The sequence below is a fragment of the Rhea americana genome, unplaced genomic scaffold (genome assembly GCF_003343005.1).
Source record: "Rhea americana isolate MKP2758 unplaced genomic scaffold, rheAme1 scaffold_278, whole genome shotgun sequence".
NCBI classification, from domain to species: Eukaryota; Metazoa; Chordata; class Aves; order Rheiformes; family Rheidae; genus Rhea; species Rhea americana.
The window spans coordinates 565,171-581,608 of NW_028186399.1; the positions used below are offsets into that span (position 1 = coordinate 565,171).

A 16,438-nucleotide genomic window follows, 5' to 3' on the forward strand; every position below is an offset into this window, starting at 1 on the left:
CAGGCGCGGCGCGGCGCGGCTCGGCTCGGCGCGGCTCGGCTCGGCGCAGCGCCGGAAAGCGCCGCCGAGCAAACCGAGAGGGAACGGAGGCTCCTGCGTGCTGGGAGCACGCCGACCCGGCACGAACAGCACTGACAGCTCCCGTCAGCGACAGAGCACGGGAAAGCGAAGGAAACAAGGCAGCGGTTTACCGGGCTCCCGTTCAGCCGCGGCTGCCTCGAAGCGCGGCCGGGGCAGCGGCGAGGGGCAGCAAAAGCGAACCAGCCCCAGGTTAGAGTCCGCGAGGAACTCGTCTCACGCACCAGGTAGCCCGTCCCCATCTCAGCAGAAAGGCTAGCTACAATGAAAGTCAGAACAAAAGTTTAACTAACATCTCTTTTATTATGAAGTAAAATGCAGTATTTTTTTTTCTCCTCTAAAGTACAAAGTATCAAGTGAAGTGTCTGCACATGTTCTCTCCAGCATACCACTCTGGAATGTCAGCAGCATCCTGAGATTCTCCTCAAAAGTTTTTCCAGCCACTATTCCTTCTCCTCTTCTTGTAGCAGCTCATCGTGTAGTGATCATTACCTACTCAACATACAGTCCATCATCTACATTTTCTGCAGTAGCAAAGCTGGTTTGTTGTTCCTACACTTCTCTGCTACGTTTACCTTTCAGCAGTACAGCTGTGTGAGAGGAAACTGTTCATTAATGATGTATAATGTAAAATCTCGGTGAACTACAAACGAGTCTCTTGATTCAACAGTTTTACCCCACAAATACTTCTATCAGTACAGCCAAGGGAAAATATACTGGGGAGAGAACGCACTGTTGGAAAAGGTGGGAAACTCTTATGCTGCCTTTTCTTGAGTAAGAATGGCAAGGTGAAGCTGTAACTCAGAACCCTGAAGTGTAGAGAAGACATTCTTGAACAGTAAGTTTTCATGAAACTTACTGCAGGGGCAAAGTGGAGAAAAGAGTTCTTAAGGAGACCAAAAGCTGCCAGTTACCAGGCTTTTTCTTTCCTTCCTCCCCAGCACAGTGTAGCTGTAAAAACTGTTCCAGTATCTAGCTCAATGAATTTTCCACATTTAAGACCTCCCACACCACTCCAGCCTTCGCAGCACAATTCAGTCATTAGGTATCACAGAGCACTCATCTCAGAAACAAGCCAGGAGACCTTTCACCGGAAGAAAACTTTGTTAAACTTCAGCCTGTTGCACTAGATTAACACTTCAAATGTCTATCCTTTCTGACTGGGATACAGCTTGGATGACGTCTTTACGCAACACAGCCTGTTCATGAATTTAATAAGCAGTCCTTGTGTCTCTCAGGCAGCAGAGTACTGCAGATAGAATCAAGGCCATTAAGGAGAACATTTATTCATTTCCTTTATTCATTTCCTGTTACTGTAACTAGAAGTTAGTCTTGGAACTTTTGCAGACCTCAAACAAAGGAAAGGGCAAAAAATCGTGTCTTTAGTATAAAATTTCAGCTCTCCCACCAAGAGAACTCCCCCCTCCAATCAATTTTAATTTCTGTAGCTGGACATTAAAACTGTACTTGTTGCAGGTATAAAATCCCATCTTTTCTCTTCACCTGCAGCAGCTGTTTCCCACTTACAGACTGTACTTTGCCCCTCACTGGAACTGAACAATGAACAGTGTGCATTGCCTCTGCAATAGGCATTTTTTTTTTTTTTTTTTTTTTACAACCAGCCTTGCCACTGGAGAAAAATTTAAGTGACCAACTCCAGTTCTTTTGCTAGAATAATGCTAATCTACTACATCTTAATACAGGAAGAGAAGTCCCTCATACCCTGAAGACATTCAAATACTACTGCTAATATGCAAGTTATCATTTTAAAGACTGATTCATACCGTCATAAACTGACAACCGAGACGAACATTCCTTCTTGACACTTCACAGGAAATACAAGTTCTAGTTTACTGAGCTCAGATTACAGGTATTTTTGCAAGCATAAGATGTGCTGCCAGTAACAGATGCAATGACTGAAAGCTTTAACTTGCATTTATTATCAAAGTCATACTGTTTACATCTGTAATGTCAACAAGATGCCACAACTACAAAAAAAGATTGTGCACATTGCAGTTTCAATGCAAAAACAGTAAAATGGAAATCCATTTGTTAAAAAAGTAATTAAAATTACTCCAGAAAGCAACTGAATTGTTTTAACACCTTTACATCCAGTCAAATTAAAATGGTTAACAAGAAAAATACAAATTCAACAAAAATCTGGTATAAGTCTTAAAAAGGCAACTACTTAAGCATTTCTATCAATTCGCACATCAATCTCCCTCCCACGAAGCTGTATCCCATTCATCATACGGCAGGCTCGCTCAGCTACTTCTGGGGACTCAAATCTAACCACACCACATCCTTTAGACTTCCCATTCTCCATCTTGATATCAGCATACAGCACATGACCTAAAAGAAAAAAAAAAGAAAAAAGAAAAAATTTTCTTGTTTAACTTAGGACATACCACAGAACTCTATCAACTCTGACATTCTCTACCTTACAGGCAAGGGAAGTGGAAGTTTAAAAACTGCCATTACTTCGAAATTTTAAGCTGCAAGACAACTTTACCAAGTCACTCTTTTAAAGGAGCGTACTCAGTTTAAAAGATGAATTAATTCAAACTGGTTCTCTTGAACTCAAATACCTGCATCAAAAGTAGCTGAACGGAGCAAAGTGCAATCTAACAGCCCCCGTCCAGCTTGCCAACACTTAGTTAACATTGTAGCTAATGAGGCTGGAACTTGATTTTGCCATCAGGCAAGCAGCATCAGGTATCAAGGATGAAGGCTTGGGCAGTGACTATTGCCATGAAAAAATCTCCCAAAATTTCAACAAGTCAGAACTTTATCCAACTAACTCTACAGTCCAGGGAAAACAAGTATTTTAAGTCTTGCTTTTCCATTTTGCTCCTCTCTTGGTACCATAGCAAGCAGGAGACCAGAAAGGAAAGACATGCCCATGAAGTCTGAGAACCATTATGCTTTTTAAGGAAATAGCATAAAAAATTACCATATGATGCTTCTCAGTCCTCTAGAAGTATGTTTATTCCACAGTGCAACACTGGAAATTTGTCACTGTTGTAGTGAGCAGGATGTCTGTATGGGGTTAGCTTTACTAAAGCTAACATCAAACATCTCACGAGCTGAGCACACTAGACCTATCTATATCAAGCTACATTCATAAATCCTTTCAGCTACCTGACTCCATGATGTATCTCAGCAGTTCTCAACGTCTGGCTCTTAGAAAAGAGCCTGATCCAATGTCCTGGGCTTACTTCAGTATCTCTATTTCTCATCTCTTTCTGCAACTGCAAAGAGGCTATCCACAGGATAAAAATCAAGCCCTCCTAATTCTGAGATGGAGAAGAGAACAAAGCACTGAGCTGAGAAAGAGCATGTGTTCACTAGGTTATCAACTAGCCAGTCACAATATTCCTTTTCACCACCGCAGAACTCTAGCTGGCCTAGTGGAGATAAAAACACTGCAAATACTAGTGAAAGTTAACAGCCAGTATTTCCCCAAGTCTGAGCAAAATCTCAACTAAGATACTACTGTCAGGGACGTACAGTGCCAAAAGTTACTTTAAGTCATACCAGCTCTTACAGTAATTGGTAAAGACTGCCAAGACAAAATAACTTACCACATTCATTAAATTTATCTTTCAACATTTTCCATGTAAAATCAAAAGGCAGCTGTGAAAAAGAAGAATAGACCATTACTGAGGATTTACTGAATGACTTATCAGTACCACAACTCTCCAAAACAGTTTTTTTCCATTCAGGGGCAGCCACAGTTCAGCATAACCACTTACAAACGAAGACAGTTTTCTCCTGTTGAAGACTGGCTTCAGCTCCCAAGAGCCTAACTAATTTTGCGTTGGGCAGCAGCCAGTATTATTCTAACCGAAGCCAACAAAGCACAGAGGTGGCCAACATCTCAGTACCATTAATTTCATGATCAATGAGGGAAAGGTAGGAAGAAGGCTACTCACATTTCTCACAAATATCTGACAGGCTTTTCTGGCCACCCCAGCTGCAGGTCCTCCAGTTCCTCCAAGGGAGCCTGCAAAATTGCCTGCAAAGTTTCCACGTTCCATATCCATTGTTCTTTCAAAATTGCTTCCCATTGCAAGTCCCATTCGATCTATGCCTGCTCCCATGCCCTGTCCCATAGCAGGACCCATTCTTTCCATATTAGTGGCTCCAATGCGCTCCAAGCCCATTCTCTCCATGCTAGCAGCACCCATGCGATCTATTCCTATTCTTTCCATAGGAGTGGCACCTATGCGATCCAAACCAGCTGGCATTCTCTCTATGACCTGACCCATTCCAGTTCCCATTCCAGCAGGGACCATACGTTCCATACCTATACCCATTCTATCCATGCCAGAACCCATACGTTCTACACCTGATCCCATTCTGTCCATAGTGGTACCGACACGATCAATGGCAGCACCCATTCTCTCAATACCAAAGCCTATTCCAGAACCCATTCTTTCTATGCCAGAACCCATTCTCTCAATAGCTGGGCCCATCCTCTCAATGTTAGGAGCAATGTGATCTATGCCCAGAGGGGCCATTCGATCAATTCCTGAACCCATTCGGTCCACATTGGAACTCATGCGATCCAAAACAAGACCCATCCTGTCTATTTCTGACCCTACTCTCTCCATCCCGTGCCCCATCCCGGAAGGTATTCTTTCTATTCCCGAGCCCATACGATCAATGCCAGGTGCCATCCTCTCAATCCCAGGAATGCTGGCATTTCCACCACCTGGAATACAACACATGGATTATCAGTAATGTAACATGGACAAAACCAAGCTGATTATATATATTTGCATTCCCCAAATGCTTTAAGCTCTACTATTAACAGAAAAGTGACTGCATGCCATGTGTTCTGTTGCTGCAGAATGTGAAGCAAAGCTGTATTTCAGGCCATAAGTGTGGTGGTGGTATTTACACAGACTATCATGGCACGGGGAGTAGTAATCTCATACACATACTACAGTTCAGAAGGAAAAAGTTCATCCCTTCTCCAAGATGTTTAACTTCCGTATACATGAAGATTTCAAAAGACAAGTGAAAAGATTCTGAAGGCGTATGCAGACCTCAGACAAAATCAGGGAGGCAAAGGTGGTATGTTATATTAAACTTTAGGTAATATTTGTCCACTGAAGTACACCAGGGATAACGCAGCAAGGATAATCAATTAATAGATAAAATTACACTTCAAGCATTGATTGCTGGGAAGAGGAATGAAACTGCATCATCCTTGCTATGTAGCTCAAAAATTCCTTCTGCCAAGGAATTACAAGAGTGAGCTACAAGAAGTTACAAGAGTTACAGGAAAAGCCTCCCCAAACCTAAGAGTTATCTCTATCCACAGCTCTTAAAAATGGAGGGTAAAAAAAAAAAATCCATACAAGAATAGTATGACCATTACAAATTCACAAAGCATGCTTGGCCTTTTAATGTAGCAAGAAGCATAAGAAGGTTGCCTGTGCCACAAAATGTAAGTAGGAACACTGTTTCAAGATTTATGCCACAAAATCTTGACTAAGTTCTTCCAACTCTGCTACAGAATATTCTGCTTTCTACACGGAAAGGATCACTTCCCTGTAGTTTAGGCCAATTTGCTGTTGTACAAAGGATCATAGCTTATTTATCAAATCAAGTTTAGCACTGCAGCTTTGTAGTAAAACCCTAAGCTTGATTACAGTTTGAGGGAAAGTCTTAAAATACCTGTGTGCTTAAACAGTTTAAAAACTATCTTGTTATTCTTCATTAAATACAACTATAAGATGAACCTATGCCTTAAGAAGCCTGAAGCAACCACGTTTAAGAACAGCACTCATCTTGCTCCTGTTTTTTGAGCTTCAGGAATATCTTGTAAGGCAGAACGGTTTCAGGTTATGTGACACCTGTATTTGAGCAAGCTTCTTTTTAAGAAAGGACAGCAACAAACATTTAGTGTTTGTTCAGTGGAAAGCTAGTAACATTGTATGTTTACTTTAGAGCCTCTCAGAAATCCCATGCAAGCAGGCAGAGCCAAATTTGGGTTATTTAAGTGCTGCGATTCAGTTATAAAGCAAATAAAATTCCTTCTGTAAGTTGAAGAGTAAAAGCCTGCCTACTTTGGGACATTTGCATTCAGTTTTGTTTCAGAAATTCTACAGTTTTAAGTGACTGATTACTGTAGTCCAGTATTTCCAGAGTCAGCAGGTAGCTTGCTAGGAAGCTAGACATTACACAGTGGGAAGAAGTAGGATTTTGTTGACAATATCCCACCTTCTCAACAGTAGCACTTCAAAAATGGGCAGCTGTCAGTGAAGCATAATCTAAAAATAGTTCTCTTATTTTTCTAGTGCTCCTCCTTTTTTTTCCAGAAGTGTTTTAGTGAGTGCAATAACATGGCTTACCTATTTAAAGATTATCTCCCAGAAAGTTATTTTTGACTGTACTACGCTATATCAAGAAACGATAATGCAATGTGTTACAATCAGTGCATTGCTGCTTTAAGTTCTGGAAGTTTTTAAAGTCAGGCTGTATTGCTTTGCAACCTCACTTCTAAAGGATGTTGTCCTTTTGAATGACTAAAGTAAGATTCCTCTCCCCTTGCAGCTGAGATCCAGTTTTACAAAACCAGACCTCTGAGTTCTGCCAGCAACAACGTAGCACATTTTGCTTTAAGAATGAATTTAAGTTAGATCAATAAAGCACAGTAATAGCAGAACAATCTAAGGAGAGGTTAACATACTAGCAACTGGCAGAATCAAACTGTACACATGAGGAACAGATGCTCATGGAAGACATTAAAATGTTCAAGTTCTGAAGCTTTCCATGAAGTATAATACTTTTTGCCATCTCCAAGCTACTACAGCCACAGAAAAGCACTGCTCTACTTGCTCAGTTCAAGTACTATTTTGTACTACATTATTTGCTATGCTGATAGTCTTCCTTTCCCACTGAGTTTCAGAAGGAAAGATCCACATTAAGAGCACAAAGTTTAGTACTACATGAATTCATGAAGCTGCATAGTAATGGTGTTCTCTTCAGTGATTAGATGCATGAGGCTACACCAGGTTCCTGCAATGTCTGGGAGGAAGGCAAAGAAATTAAGGTTATACCCATTTCCCCTCCCAGCTGTCTTGGCTGCAAACTATGTTACAGGCTTGGGAACGCATCAGTCAATTTTCCTCTTTGCCATGCACAAATATGGAAGTTTAGTATGAGATTTCAGGACACAAGGCAGTTTACTACACAGCCAGAAAGGTTCCCTTTTCCTATCAGGCTCCCGTTACACAGCACATTACAAATCACTACTGGTTATATAGCTGTCTTATGTATAGTTATAGGAGTTTGATCAAAAAGTACTACAGAAGCTCTTTAAAAAATTTAGTCTGTTAGATTAGAACAGAGTATGCATGATTTTTTTATGTATAGTTCAGCTAGGACACATACTAGAATTCCTTATCATAGCGTACTTACCTATTCCTCTCTCCAAGGTTTCTCCAAAACTACGGGACATTCCCATTTCATTTCTTCCAAATTCTCTCTCAAATCCTCCACCCATTGCACGATCCATCTCTGTAAAAATTAAGTTTAATATGTTCTTCAGGGTATCTTTAACCTTGAAAAATTTAGGCCTAATGCAGCAGTAAGGCAAAGTTTTATCACGCCTCTTGAGACAAGAAATGGGACTCATCTCAATACACAGACAACCACATTTGAGGCAGTCACTTTGCTCTTAAGTTTTTTTTTTCTGTTGAATACAGACATAGTGTAGTTTATCTCATTCTAAAACAGGCCTTCAAGACAGTCCCAATACATTACTCTTTCTATGATTTAGAGGCCACGAGGAATTTGCGAATACTGTGTCATCTGTAAGCCCAGAGTTCTTCCAATAAAAGTTGGGGAAAGGAAACGGGCCAACCTAGAGAGTTTCCTCGGTACTAAACTTTCAGAGATTACGTGGAATTTGATAAAAAAAATCAAATACCTACCGCTCATTCTGCCCATGTTCATTCCAGCTGGAAAGCGACCAATGTTTTCCATGCCACCAAAAGGACCTTCCATTCCTGAAATGAAATATTCGACAGCAATACTTTAGTGATGTTTTGTGGAAACAGCTTATCTCGTGAAGTGTAAATGCTAAGTTGAAAAACATTTCCACAGGCACCAAGATAACTTTAACACACATTCACAAGACGTGACCAAATTCTGACCAGACTGTTTTATCTCCTAAACCAATGGCAATTTTAACAAGTCAAATGACTAAAGCACTGGTCATGCTTTCTCTGAAAATTTAACACTTCTCCATACACTTGTATAGGCCACATCACAGCAGTTTTAATATTCAAAAGGAGTCATTACTAAATTGGTGAAAATTACTAATTTGGTGAAAATTAAGTTTACATGACTTTCAGGCAGTCCAAGCTATATACATCAAAACAATAACAAAAAACACACACAGCTTACCTCCCATTTTATTCATTCCAAAGCCCATGCCTTCCATTCCCATTCCTCAAAATAAAAGAGAGAGCTTTATATAGCAGATATAATTCTACAAAAATTCAGCCATTAGACTGGCTGTACAAAGAGACCATATAGCATGTCCACTGTTTGGACTGAAGAGTTTACACAGGACAGCTCTGAATAGAGCACAAAGTTCCTTCTTAGGGGGTAAAAGCAGCAAAGGGAAAAACCCACAGGCATTCACAAACTGAAAGCTGAATGTGTGCTACATTTTTGGTGGCTCTTTAAAATTTTTGCTATTTAAATATATCCTAAACACAGATTTGCAAGCCCACTGACAAATATTAAGGATGACAGATGGTTTTAAAATTTTATTGTATATTTGCAGTGTTTGCTGCTCATGCTCAAGAGTCAGGAAGTGAGAGCTGCCTTGACCATGGTGAAAAAAATGGAGCAATCTGTTTAGTTCAAGTTTCCCTTACCAAGCTCAGTATTTAGCTCAACAAAAACCCAATTGCCTTTAACACTCCTAATACACTTCAACTTTTTGTTTTGGCAAAACACAGCTATCTACCTTCTATATAGCTTAAAGCTCTCATGAAACAAAGCATAGGAGTAATCTTCTTACCTCCAGGTCCCATGTTGCCCATTCCCATGCCTTTGTTTAAATGATTTGCATCAATAGGTTGACCTCCAGGTCCTAATCCCATGCCAATACCACCAAGACCATCTGAAGAAAATATTCAGATATCAAAAAAGCCTTGTTTCCATAGTTTGTCAAAACAGCAAGTTTTATTCTTAAGTAATTGATTTCCATTCTCTAAAAAGCTTGCTGTGTTCCCACCTCTAGGTCTGTACTTGTAGCATGAAAGCATATACTAAAACCAGAGTAATGTGTCTTGAAGTAGACTAGAAAACTATCTCAAATATTCCTTTTCATCTTCCACTCTCTATATGGCTATTGAGAAAACTCGCTTTTGTGTGCACGTGTGTGTGTGCGCGTGTGTGTTTTTGAGCTGACTCCTGAAAAAATATCCGGCTAGAACACTGCTTTCCTCATTTTATTTTGTGATGCAACTCCTCAAGCTAAGGAGAACTGAGTGGGCAATTTAGCATAAAAGACTTCCAAACTTTGCAGAATATTATCCTTGATTGATAAAAAGCTTATTTCCACCTTGACCAAACATCTTCCCTTGTAGGTAAGAATTTAAATAATCAAAGATCCATCTATCATTAGATAGCCACCTATATAATCCAGAGCACACAGCCAGCCTCTCCCCTGAGCAAAGGAAGTATATCATTCCCAAATATGATTTTGTATCTACCTCTACCCAAATGACTTAAGGGTTCCCAAGTCCAAAGAAAGAACAAAAGAAACACCACTCCTATTTCCCTCATACTTATCAGGAAGAAAACTCTGCTTGTACTTACAAACATCTTAAAAGAATTATTTACCAATGAGACTAGGACTTCTTCCTTTATTTCTTAAAAAAATGAACTTGGGAAGTTTTGAATCTTGTTTTACAACAACACAACTTATCACTCACTTTTTTTCTTAAAAAAAAGAGGGCCATCATGGCCTTTGGATTACAACTGAGAAACTTGGAAGTTTAAGAACATGAATGCGACACTGTTTTAAGACAACCCAGCTATGAGGCGAAAGAAGGATCCAAAAAAGGCAAGGAGAAACTCTGCATTACTATTTCCTCTTTTGATATTATTCTGACAATTTGGATTCTAGTTTTCGAAAGGCTGAGCTAGAATTTTATGGGGGCCAGGTTCTAAAAAAGTACATGGCCTCAAGTTTAAAAAAGCGCTTAACTTTTTAGGTGGGTTCTATTTATTCATCTCTTCCTCCTAAGGATCCTGGGCTACAAGAGCACTACCTCTTAAGCCCAGTTTTCCCGTTCCTAAGGGGCACTATTAGCAACTCAGCTTTGTTTGCCAGCAGACTCCAATTCAGTAATACATGTAATCTGCATAATATTCAGTAATACATGTAAATATAAAGGAAGCTTCTCTAAATGCAGTGCTGAGAGCAAAATACTTTCAGATAACGTCTTGTGCTGTAAACATTCAAGTTGCTGCACAGCAAACTAAAACCTTAAGGGCCTCAGTCACACAGAAGAGACTTACGAGGAAGTTGTTGAGGTCGCTCTGGAGGAAAGAAGTCTCCCTTTGGAAAAGCTCGTTCATCCTAGATATAATTAAATACATTAAACAAACAAAACAAAAAAAAAAAACAAAGCATTTCTTGCTCTTCTAGGCAGAAGGTAGGCTAGAACCTCATACAAACTTCGAACAAAATTGCTTTAGCCTTGCATTCCTATCTTTACTGTATCTGTGATTTTTTTCTAGCAAAAAAATCAGAAATAATATTCTGTAGGTTGTTTTGGACTGTGCGGGTTTATATCACTAGGAATTAGGCCAATCTTTATGTAGAATTCACATTTACTTTCATATTTCAACCCGTAAGCTAAAACTGAGATGCAAAATACCTGGCTACATACCAGCTCCTTTCTCCTAACTACTTAGTTCTTCTGCTTACCCAGAACACTATAAGCCACAACCTTAAAGTCATACACCATCCAAAACCAGGAGTACATTATCAGTCCAAAGAGCAATAAGAATTTGAATGTACTTACCATTTTTACATGCATTGGTCTGTCAAACAGCAGCTGGCCATTGAACATTGCTATTATTTCGTTAAAGATTATCTTTCAAGTGCTTGAACCACCCAAAGTCTCAAATGTCTAAGTGCTTCTGATGCAGAGCACAAAAACCCAGTCACAGAACCACATCCCTCCAGCTTGCTTCTTACACTGCCACTCACAGGTTATCTACAAGCCTTCTGCCTTCTCAAAAATTAAAAGGCTTCCAAATCCAATTACTGAGTATTTAAAGAATGTCTTTAATTTAAAACATCAGTCACAAAAATACTCTCTGGCCAAGGTTAAAGTCATTAAGACATCATATGAAATGAGCCTGCATGTCTCCAAACCAGTCTAGATGCTTAAGTGTTTCATCAATATGTTTAGATATTTTGAACATGAAAATAAGATGCTTAAGTCCAACATTCCCGAATCAATGAATATACAAATATCACATGATTCACTGAAGTGGCTTACTTCAGAATTTAGTCAACTCTCTCATATGTCAAGAGCTGAACTGAAAATATGTAACCAGCAGTCTCAACTTCTTAGGTTCATAAGGAAAAAGAAATCAATACTCAAGCAGCCAAAAACACTTTTTTGGGGGGAGAGGAGGTTATTTTTCTCCTTTCCACACTGCAGTCTCAGTTGAGAGACCATGCACACAGTAAGCCATCTGTACATAGGTGTTTTTAGAAGACTGCTATACATACCAAACCAGAACTTCCACCATGTAAAGATACACTAGTCAGGGGAACACATGAGGTCAAGCTTTTCTACACTGCAGATGGATCTACTGCACTCCCTCTTCATCTCCATTACAGAAATTTAAAGCAAATCTTTTCTTATAAACTGCATTTAAGTACTAGCTACAATAGAGACTGAAATTTCACATTTGAGCTGGAAATGCATTGCCCCATATGGGAAAGGGAATCCACTTAGTCATCTGAGAAAAGAAAACCCACTATTTTAAGCTGGGCTTTTTTCTCTTTTTCAATTTTCCTTGCATTCTCAATCCACTGCAATGTCTTCATTTCCCACAGTGTGGCGATTCTCTCAGTTGTAATACAGCAAAAATCATACTTTCATCCTCCTTTATTTACTGACAGTTACCTACTAATTCATGAAAGCTGGTATAGGAAATACTAGTAAGTTTGCCTACTGTTTACCATTATTATCCTTCAAGGATACATATAGCCTGAACAGCCTCTATAGCTTGCTCAAAAGTGACAGTGCCAATTCCACGACTTTTGCCATCTTTATCTTCTAGTATGTCTGCCCGAACCACAACACCAGCCATGCTGAATACTTCTTTCAGTTTCTTCCAACCAACTTTGTAATCCAACTGGAAGACAAGTGATACCAGAAGTATGAATAAAGTTTTCCATCAAAAAAGAAAAGAAAAAAAAAGAAAATATTCTTAAGTTTACTTTCCTAGTATCAGCAGTCTTGAGAACAATCAAATGCCAACAGAGGCAGGATAAAATTTAAGTAACAGAGAATACCACAAAACTTGAACAAAACCAAGAACATTGGATCAAAAATACACGTTATCAAACATCAAAACAGATAGGATATGTCATCATTTTGTAACATCAGTTGCACAGAGAATTACAAAATAATTTAGGTTGGAAAGGACCTCTGGAGATCATCTAGTCCAACTCCCTACTCAAGCTCGAAAGTGGCCTAAGTAGGTCAGGTGGCCCACGGCCATGTCCAGTCAATTCCTGAATGCCTTCAAGGATAGCGATTCTATACCCCCTCTCAGAAACTGTCCATTATTTGATGAGCCTCATGGTAAAGAGACTAGGACTTTTATTTAACTGTATCTAACAGGAATTTTCCATGTTCCAATTTTTGTCTGATGCCCTCCATCCTATTGCTGTGCACCTCTGAGAAGAGACTGGCTCTATCTTTTGACCGGTAGTAAAGTCTCTCCCTTCAATGCTTTCTTTTTATGCTGAACAAACCCAGGTTCCTCAGCCTATCTTCATGTTTCCCAGTTTCCTGTGCAGCTTGGTCAATGACCTTATGGTCTAGTCAATCTTTTCTCTTCTACCTTCAGACAGCTGTATTTTCCTTCACTGATCAAGTTTAATTTTAGTATTTGATAACGTCACATGTACAGTTAGGTCTAAAGACTCAGGGAAGAACAAATTGCTTCTCGTCTTGTTTCTACACTATTTCTGTGACAAAGGTATCGCTACCATGGGAAAAACATCTCACTTATTTTTCATACAAAGTAGTGGAAGTTTGTTTCCACTCAGAAGAGAGCAGAACTAGTCACAGAATAAACGACTACTCAGTTTTACTGCAACAGAGATGATTCTTGACTTCTCCCCTAACCCACTAGATTTAATTCAGTTAAGACCCAGATCTGTTCTCAGATCACATACTACTTACATTTGCAACAAACACAGTGCTTCCTAATCTCCCTGCCTGTAAGGCATGAATGATCTCGTTGGGTATGTTGGGATTGTTCAGTATACTAGGTGGGATATTGATCATTCCAGGGCCACCTGGACCTGGACCAATACCCATTCCACCAGCTGCTGCCATGACCTTCTGCATTGCTCTCCTCGCATGCTCACCATCAGGATCCTACAAAAAACAGAAACAAACGTATTTAGTTCCTCTATATTCCCATAAATACATGGGGACTCAATGGCACGACTAAAACGGACAAAAGAAGGAGTTTCTCTGTCTTCAGGGCTATCTACTCCCCATGGATATGCTGCCAACTATTTCACACATCATAGCCACCTGTCAAAACATTCTTAAATCAGTGTACTGGTAACCTTCAAGTTTGCAAGCTACTCCTTTTGATTAATTCACTCTGACTCCAAGAATGTTTTATCTATTATTCAACACTGAAGATAAACTTCATAGTTTGTTCACATTTGTTCCTATAAATTCAGAATGGCAACGGCAAGGTATTGAAAGATAAATGCCAGTTGCCTTTTGGAATCTTCAAAACAATGCTATAACTCATTTATCTTAAAGTGCATACAATGTCAGTAAGAGACATTTGGGCAACCTCCCCTTCCCTTCCCTCTCCCCTCCCTTTAAATACAGCTTTTAAACTAAAATCATGCTAAGATATGCCCCTATTTGTGCTGAATCTCATGATTTTAGTACACACTAGAGAACATAAAGAACAAAGACTTCAAGGCAGAAAAAAAGATTGCCACTTTGTTTCAGACAGAAAGTGAAAAGTACCCACACAATACAAGGTAAATCTATGTTACAATGCAAAATTTCTAACTAAGTATTCAGTGAGCCAAACATGGCAGCATCACAAGTCTGCTAAGGAAAGTGAAGCCACACATAGATTTAGCTTGTAATACAAAGATCCATTAGAAATCCTCCCTATTTAAGTGAATTTAATCTTGAACTGAATTTCAAGAATAAGCAAAAGTACATTTTGAAAACAGGAGAAAGGATAGCTTTCACAAAGTTATTTCAGAAAAATATCACAGTGGTATCAAAACAGCAAACAACACAGAGTGAATACAAGTCAAAACTCAGTGTAAATTTCCTATTTCACTGTTAAAGTAAGGTGTGGCTTAAAATCAGATTGGTTCCAACAAAGCCTAAAGCAGCAGTTACAGAACTAAAGCCTTATGTTCAGGGAGAGACCTTTATGCTGCCTCATAACTTTTATGTCACCTAATTTCATGTTCTTCAGTAGGGAGCTAGCAAACATGGCAGTCAGCAGAACTTATGTTAACGGTCATCCACAATAACTCAATTCATTCTATACAGTCAGACCGTGGCACATGGCTGGGTTAAATGTTGCTAAAAATCCCTCAAACCAGTAAAATGCTCCTAAGGCAATTTCAAGAGTCATTTGTGTCCTGTTCATTCCATATAAACAGGAATGTTCAAGTTTAACAACAGTTTAAGGAAGAGTTTAGCAAACTAGAACTACCTCTTTTCAAGGACTGATTAAAAAAAAGGGGAGGGGAGGGCAACCTGACTTCCTGTATTAATGGTTTATCATTAACAGAAAGACATTCATGTCATGACCCCTTTTGAACAGCCTTTCTTTCCAAAGGCCCCTTGGAAAGGTCAGTACCTGATGAATTCCAGACAAAACTACTACTTTCTAATCTTCAGTATCACCTCTTCCTTCAAGGACAGGGAGAAGCCAATAGTTCAAGGAGTGCTTGCAGCCAGAAGCAGGCTGCTGCCCCAGGAAATCATTATCCTGCTTGCAATCAATGCTGCCAGATATGGGAAGTGCTGTCACTTACTGTATCCATCCTTCGTTTCAACTGCTCCTCAAACTGCACGAAGAAGCACTTGCTAAGGACAGACCTCCTGCACACATATACCCCATCTTATGCATATGCAGACACATCTTCTCCCAGTATTTAGAAAGCATGCAGTTTTCTTAGCTAAGAATATAGCTCATATACCATATGGCCATGAGTCAATGCTAATACTGCTGACCATTTAAAAAGACCTTCAACACAGCTACAGGATCTAAGCTACTGCAAGCAAGTTTTAAACTTGTCAATAAATAAATATTAATGCATGATATAGTTAAGCATGTCATTCTAAAAAACAAAATGGAAATAAATCTTCAAAATGTTTCAGAGACAAAGCTTCTCTGTGTAGTTGTTTGTAGCATGCATGCGTTATGATGCATAATTAAAACAGAAAGCAGTCAATAAAGAACAAACAGTACTTACACAGGTTTCTTTTCCAAATCATTAAATAAGAAAGTATACCTTCAGTTAAAGTCAAGATCTTGCTTTTTCTCTTCTAGTTATGCATTACTATCATCAGCCCCTATTCCTTAGATCAAGTTTATTCTTGATAATCATGTTCAACCTCATTCAGGAACATATGCCAATGGCAAAAACAATAAAAAAAAGTTGGTCTGTTTTCTAATTCTATTTGATGAACCCTACTTTAAGTATTCTTATCTGCAAATTAGTCAGCCATGAAACTTGAGTAAGAACAATCCCTTCACTTTAAAATGCAAGATACTGAAAGAGCAGATACAAGTCTTTCTTACTTCTTTCACTTTCAATGGTCTTCCACCAAGGCTATGTTTGTTCAAAACCTCTGCAGCCTTTTTCATGCTTTCTTCCATCTTGAATTCAACAACACTGTGGAGATACAAGACAGCTAAGAACACTGCTTACAGCTTGGAGTTTCCCCATGTCTTGCTACGAACTGATAAGTGAACTTACGCGCATCCCTGACGAGATGATTTCACAGGCGAAATAACAAGGAAGAGAAGAGGGGGAAAAAAAAGAAGAAAAAAGTAAGTAAAA

The 16,438-nt window shown here is 39.3% G+C and overlaps 1 protein-coding gene across 2 annotated transcripts; it reads right to left on the minus strand.

Moving 5' to 3' along the window:
- Nucleotides 1–361: 361 nt before the first annotated feature.
- On the minus strand, nucleotides 362–16,423 carry LOC146593860 (heterogeneous nuclear ribonucleoprotein M-like). 2 transcript variants are annotated; one of them, XM_085308505.1, is made up of 13 exons: nucleotides 16,355–16,423; nucleotides 16,177–16,270; nucleotides 13,554–13,751; nucleotides 12,342–12,495; nucleotides 11,145–11,194; nucleotides 10,636–10,696; nucleotides 9,128–9,229; nucleotides 8,503–8,547; nucleotides 8,028–8,102; nucleotides 7,513–7,611; nucleotides 4,014–4,795; nucleotides 3,663–3,714; nucleotides 362–2,430 (listed from the first exon to the last, which is right to left on the minus strand). In XM_085308505.1, exons 2-13 carry the CDS (start codon nucleotides 16,252–16,254, stop codon nucleotides 2,267–2,269), a joined length of 1,860 nt encoding a protein of 619 aa, XP_085164631.1. In that variant the 5' UTR covers nucleotides 16,255–16,270; nucleotides 16,355–16,423; the 3' UTR covers nucleotides 362–2,266. The 2 variants fall into 2 exon arrangements, with proteins under 2 accessions (XP_085164631.1, XP_085164632.1); XM_085308506.1 differs by lacking the exon at nucleotides 9,128–9,229.
- Nucleotides 16,424–16,438: the final 15 nt, after the last annotated feature.